At 34.8% G+C, this 7,111-nt stretch overlaps 1 protein-coding gene across 2 annotated transcripts; it reads left to right on the top strand.

Annotated features, from left to right (window-relative positions):
• The first annotated feature begins 886 nt into the window (after window positions 1-886).
• Window positions 887-1,817, top strand: LOC111489822 (dnaJ homolog subfamily B member 8-like). Of its 2 annotated transcripts, none has more exons than XM_023138232.1 (5): window positions 887-1,019; window positions 1,104-1,200; window positions 1,282-1,364; window positions 1,439-1,512; window positions 1,583-1,817. In XM_023138232.1, the coding sequence occupies exons 1-4, from the start codon at window positions 915-917 to the stop codon at window positions 1,490-1,492; spliced, it is 339 nt and encodes a 112-aa protein (XP_022994000.1). In that variant the 5' UTR covers window positions 887-914; the 3' UTR covers window positions 1,493-1,512; window positions 1,583-1,817. The 2 variants fall into 2 exon arrangements, with proteins under 2 accessions (XP_022994000.1, XP_022993999.1); XM_023138231.1 differs by having other exon boundaries at window positions 888-1,019; window positions 1,456-1,512.
• The last annotated feature ends 5,294 nt before the right edge of the window (window positions 1,818-7,111 follow it).

A 7,111-nucleotide genomic window follows, 5' to 3' on the forward strand; every position in this document is an offset into this window, starting at 1 on the left:
GTAGCATGCCCCTCCAAGTTTGCTTTTTATGCCGGTTGAAGGCTCCAAATTTTCTAAAAATTCACTAGTAAGTCCGAGATAAAATAAAATTATGGCCAATCTCGAAATCAAGATGAGACAAAAAAATCAAGCTATAATTACTATTATATTATTAATTATAATGGAATGAAAATATATGGTTTTTATTTTTTTTATTTTTTATTATAAAAAAATATGTCAGTCTATTCAATAAAATCGAGTTTGGTCTAAACAACAATTTGAATTGAGGGTCTTGGTATGCAGGTCGCGGTCGGGCACAAATTATTGAATCGAACATAGTCACAAGTCTAATCGAGCAAGTGACACACATCTCCGACATGTTGCTCAACTTGTTGCTTGACACATGGTAACCGCTAGTCTCGCCATATTCAATTGCCCGCTGCTATGTGCCGCTCGTTTACTCGTCTATGTTTTTATAAAAAAATTCAAATCAACTTGGTTTTTCAACAAAATTGTAGAGTTTAATCCAAATTTATAAAAATATTTTTATTCTAATTTTTAACCAACTACAAAATGAAATAAAACACCCCTCAAAATGACACTAACAAATTTACGAGCACTTATACTTAAAATAGATAATATCATACGATTATGAGAGTTATTGATGAACCAAAATTAAATTTAAGATTAAAATGGACACACTTAAAAAGATAAATTTAAAAAGCAAAAATAAAATAAAAAAATGGAAGCGATTAGTATGAATGATCGAGAAGGAATGGATATAAATATCTAAAAGCCTAAAAAATATCTGTTCTCGCCGATCCTCCACGTCATCCAGCAAAATCGATCAAGAACCTTCCGGATGGTCCACTGACCCATCTTCCGTCCCTATAAATGCAATTATTCCAATCGTGTCACAATCTGAAGACGAAGAAATGGAGCGCCATAAACTCGGGTCGGATTCTTATTACACCATTCTAGGAGTCGGGTCGGATTGTTCCGCAGAAGAGATTCGGCGGGCTTACCGGCGGCTGGCCATGGTAGCATCCGGAGATACCATTTTCCTGTACAGCTAGATTGAAGTAGAAGATGGAATGTCTAATTTTGGTTGTGTTGCGGTGCAGCGATGGCATCCGGATCGGTGGGCGAGAAGACGAGCGGCCCCTGCTTTACTGAGCAAAGCCAAAGCCAAATTCCAGCAGATTCAACAAGCTTATTCGGGTAATTTCCATTCATTAACCAATCCAAAAGTCCTGTTCTTATTGTGTTCTTGGTTGATCATATGTTTTGATTATGGAGCAGTTTTGTCGGACCAGAGGAAGAGAGCATTGTACGATGCTGGCTTCTACAATGATGAAGACGATTATGATGATGAACACAATGAGGTCTCAATGTTCATTTGGGTCTTTCAAATTTGATCTTTTCTTTTGATTCCCAGCGTTGTAGTGAACAATTATAGCTGGGTCAATTGAACAGGCATTTTATGAGTTCATGCAAGAAATGGTGTCTCTAATGGCCAAAGTAAGGAGTGAGGTATGGATACATTTTTCTTTTCCTTTTCCTTTCTTAATTCATGGCTCAGTTTTGTTACCTTTGTTTAAAGGATTGCAAGTGTGCCACTATGGAGGAGCTGCAGACAATGTTCATGGAGATGGCCCAAGGGTTTTGATTCTAGTGGGCTTCAACTCGGCCCATAATTTAGTGGTCCAACCAGACGAAGCCCATTTTGGAAAATGGCTTTACTCCGGGATTTGTTGGAGCCCATTACTTTCATGAGGCCTCATAAGGCCCACGTTTAAAATGCTTGTAATATGCATGGTAAAACTACTACAAGGAAACTGGGTCTCTTTTATTTATTATTATCAAGTAAATCATAATTAGGAATATTATGAGATACCATCTTTATTTTTTTAAAAATATAAATAAGTTAAATATGTATTCCATTTATATAATTAGTGTAAGTTATTTAAAATAATAATAATAATAATAATAAAGGAAGTGGGCGGTTAGTTCGAGTGCCTTCCATATTGGTCAATGTCGGTGCACCAGCATCCACTATACCTTCCTTATTTTTTAATTTTTTTTTTTATTTTTTTTTATAATTTAAAAGGTGATATCAAAATAAAATGTAAGGTCTAGAGACTCAATGTACATAATATCACCCAATTCTCATTTAATATTTGAATATTATATTCATTCAAGACAATACTTTTATAGTTCTCTTTAGGCATACATGTGCTTCCTATTATTACGAAGGAACTTTAATGTAATTTAATTGCGCGTGTTGTTGAATCTTCTCCTCTCTTTTATCTTTAATTATTAGATCTCTGGCTATATGGTTACTTACATCGTTGTCTAGGTAGCAGATGTTGATCTTCCATGGATCTTCTCTGTTTGCTAAAAGGTTTGCCATAACATTTCTCTTCATTGAGCATTAACAGGTTGTACATCGTTTTAGTCAATAATAGTGCTTGCACTTAGCTATATGTAAATGTAAGGTTCTTGTTGCAACACTTGGCCACATAGTGCACGTATTTTTTACAAGAGAAATAATTGACTATGCTTTTGTCCTTTTGAGTGTTGACATCGTTGTAGGTTTGTGAGATATTGTCATGGCATCCTTTGTCGCCACTTTTGCTATCTCGCCCATGACCTTTGCTTTCATGTTGTAACCGTTGCATCCCTTTGTACCTAAAAAGTAAAAATCAATCGCATTTTTCTTTTTTCGTTCGTGCAAGCTATTCCTCATGTGTGAGTAAGAGGTGTTTCTCTTCCTCTCTATCTCTATAGCCACAAAGTCTCTTTTCTTGGGTTTTAAGACAACCAACGACCTCCTCAACTGACATATTCTTGAGATCATTAAACTGCTTGATGAGTAACAATCTACATGAATCTCGAAGATGCTTCAAGAAGGACTTCTTGTCAATGGAGATTTCCTCCACCTTGTCACCTAATGTACAAATGCCGGTGAAAATTGTCATCAACTTCCTGAACAAGTCGTCCACCGACTCACTATTCTTCATTGACTCTTTGAGCACCCATATTCTTCATCTGGATAGCCTCAATATCGTTTTTCAAAGTCTGCATCTTTGCTTTATTGACTCTTTCAACACCCATATGCATTGTTTACAACATTTTTCACCTTGTCAAAGGTGTAATTACATTCAAGTGTTAATAATTATGCAGTTCAATTATTGACTTTAAAAAGACCAAATAGTGTTCGATAATGGACAATATAAATGCAAGGCATAGCTCCAAAAGAAGACATGATCATGTGTACACTTCAAAATTTCCCTTCCTCTAATTTGATAGTGATAGGTGTCTATACAACACAGACACAACTCAGCTCATAATATAATGATAATTGTTAATGTAAAAATTTAGTTCGAAGTCTTACTAATTTTTATCCAAGAAAATTTGTGAAACATAGCTTATCCAACACACTTTGATATTTAATTTAATATCGAGTTTAAATAATGTTGAACTGAGTACAATATGATTTGCAATCTTTACGGAAATGAGTTTCTATATTTATACTAATATTTTATAATAATTTTTAATCGGTCTATTTAGTAGTTCAATAATGTTAGTACAATCAAATTCTAAACAAGTTTACTAACCTCGTTGATTATTCGACCGAGCTAACCTCCTTAGGGTGGTCGGCTCCCTCCTGAACTCGAATTGTGGGTTGATATTAAATAATTTAAGAAATTGGCGAATTTATAATTTTGAAACTTTCAATAGAGTTTCTTTCATCTATATTTATTCCTTGGGAATGTATTCTCTTAATACTTTTTCTTTTGGTGCATTTTCCTTATCATTACTTTTTTATACACTTTTTTCCCATTACACCATAAAATATATACCCCTATAAGATGTAATATATGGATGGGTGAGATACAATTAAGAGCAATACTTATATATATTTGATTGCATATTCTTAAATGTTTTATGGAATATTTTTCGATCAATGACCAAAAGTATCGAATGGGTATTTTTTGTTTTGCTCTAAATAAATACTTTTTCACGAAGCCCTTCGATCTTGTTGAGGATTGTTGGGAGTGAGTCTCACATTGGCTAATTTAGGGAATGATCCTGGGATTATAAGTAAATGAATAAATCTCCATAGGTACGAAGCCCTTTGGGGAAGCCCAAAACAAAGTCATGAGAGCTTATGCTCAAAGTGGACAATATCATACCATTGTAGAGAGTCGTGATTCCTAACATGGTATCAGAGTTATGCCCTAAACTTAGCCATGACAATAGAATCCTCAAATATCGAACAAAGAATTTTGAGCCTCGAAGGTGTAGTCAAAAGTGACTAAAGTGTCGAACAAAGGGTTTACTTTATTCGAGGGCTCTAGAGAAAAGAGTTGAATCTAGATGAGAGGCTTATAGTAAATTTTGTTGGACGAGAGAAACTTCATAATTTATCTCCAAAATTTAAGGGTATTTTTATTAATTTAACCTTAATTTTATTTTGGTAATTTTAATTATCCCTTATATCGATTATAAACCTTAAATATTTTTAATTTTTTCAAGGGAAGATAGAGTTGAATTGGATTGGCCAGGTTAACGGCTAAAAATTATTAATGAATAAACTAGATAAAATTTTTAAAAAATCTAACCTAAACCAAAATAATTATCCAGTCATATTAACACCTTAATTATTTTAGTTTTTTTTTTTTTTGGTACAACTAATTTAACATTGATGATGGAACGAAAAAGCAATGTGAATCAGACGGCGGTGGAGAGAGGCGGGCGGTGGGCCCCTAACATGGACTCCGAATATTCTCTCTCTTCTCTCTCTTTCTCTCTCTTAAAAGTCTTCAAAGTTCTATACAATTTACATGCACCCATCACCTAACCCACTTCTCTCTTAACCCAAAAATGCTCCCTCTCTATTTTCTCCTCCTCCTCCTAATTTCCCCCTCCTCCACCACCACCGCCGCCAACCACCGCCGCCTCGACGACTCCACCGTCAAGTGTACCCCATGCGAGCAAAACCCCCCATCTCTCCCGCCGCCGATCTACCCCTCACCCCCACCGCCGTCTCCTCCGCCCCCTGACCTCCTCCCCTACTACTCTCCCCCACCGCCCAAGAAGAAGGACCACAAGAACCCCAACTGCCCTCCGCCTCCGCCTTCCGCGTTCATGTACATAACCGGCCCTCCCGGCGACCTCTATCCCATCGATCAGAATTTTAACGCCGCCGGCCGGAGATCCACCGCCGCCGTGGTTTGGCTTCTTCTGGCTGGGCTTCTCTTGGTTTAAGCTGCAGGATCTCAATGGAATTTCTCGTAAGGTAAAACGAATTGTGTACGAGATTTTTGATTTGGGAACGGTTTGTAAGAATTTATATGGATCATCATCATCATTTTCTTCTCCAATAATTTTGTAATTTGTACTAAATTTTGAGTTATCCACAAATTTGTGATCAGACAACAAAATTACTGTGCTTTTGTTTGTCTATTTTTCAATCAAAATAAGAAAAATTAGGTCAGATCTTCTGTGCGATCATATGAACGGATTTGATTCAATTTAATTGCTGTCGTCCTCAAACCATATAATTGAATTTTATTGTAATTTAATAATACTAAAATTGATTACGTTTTAGTGATTTAATTCAACAACATACTAACACCTATTTTAAAATTTTATATTAAATAGCAGTAAAAAAACATTAATGGAAAAAATTAACCGACCTTTTTTTATTTTAAAAATAATATAATTGAATATATAATTAAAAAAATACTATTCTATTGGTACAAAAGCTCGGTTCCAAAAATTAATTTGTCATCGGGCCCCATAGTTATTAGGACGAGTCATTTTGCTTTTTTTTTTTTAGTTAGTTAAAAAATTTAATTAATGTAACCGTCATAAATTATGTCACATTCATATATTTAAAAAATAAAACTATGTGAACTTAAATAATAATACATTGGACGTGTGATATAATATCAAATTGTGTTTATCTAATTAATCATGCAATTTTTTTTAATTAATTACTTAAAACATTGAAAGAAAAAAGTTTAAAAAGTAAGAAAGGAATAAAATAAAAATTAATGTTAGTGGAATAAAGGGAGAGGGAGAGGAGGTGGCACCGGCCAAAACGTGTGGAGGGTAAAAGAGTAAGTCCGAGATGTGGGGCTGACAATTGTGGTGATGACACGCGTTGGGGTTCAAATTACGAGGTGGCATTGCGTAGTGTACTTGAAAGTGGGAACCCGATCCTGAGCCATTGGATCGGGTGTCAGAGAGTTCTTTGAGTTGGGATCTGATCAAGTGTGGGGTCAACTCTGAATACCTAGGATGATCATCTTCGGTTTCACCAACTGCGGCCCCACTGGATTATTTTCTCCCTATAGTCTCTAATTTATTTTTACCCCTATTTTATTTCTTAATATTACACGTCATTATACACATGTTTCTTCATCTTTCTCCTCCTCCACCTTTACTCAATCGTCTAAAACTGATTTTTTTGTTTACTTGTTCTTTCGTTTCTTTAGTCAAAAGTCAAATTTGTATTTTGTTTATATATTTAATTATGTGTTCATTGGTTATTGGTCAAGGTGGAGTGTTCGAGAACTTCGTGGTCATAAGAGGATCATCTTGGGTTGGGAGTCTGTCTATGTATTTTACATTTAAGTTGAATTTATATCCTAAACTCTTTCTCCGTTTGTAATTAGCTTAAACAACACTAACTTATATTGAATTTCAATTTGATTTTATTTGTGGTTGGTTAATTTTAATTTAATTTAAAATTTACCATATTTTTATATCTTATTTTATTTATTTTTATTGTTGTCTTTCTAGTCATGGTCTAAGTTTCAAAGTTTCAACAATTGAATTGGGACAAAAAAAAAAAAAAAAAAAAGATGAGTCTAAAAGTACGGAAGGCAAACATATTTGTAGGTTTTCATCGATTTTTTATCACGGGTTTTTCTCTAGGCTCTAGAAAGTTCGAGTCTAATTCTACAACTATTTGAGCTTCTGGGAAGGTTACAAAGTTATGAGCGATTCTCTTACAATCACATACCCTTTTCGGGATCCTGAAGTTGTTCATCGAGTTCTAGCGCCACGGTTCTATTGGATGGTGAAACTCAGCTCGAGATTAATTGACTTTTATTGT

Source organism: Cucurbita maxima, unplaced genomic scaffold (assembly GCF_002738345.1).
Source record: "Cucurbita maxima cultivar Rimu unplaced genomic scaffold, Cmax_1.0 Cma_Scf00014, whole genome shotgun sequence".
Taxonomy (NCBI): Eukaryota; Viridiplantae; Streptophyta; class Magnoliopsida; order Cucurbitales; family Cucurbitaceae; genus Cucurbita; species Cucurbita maxima.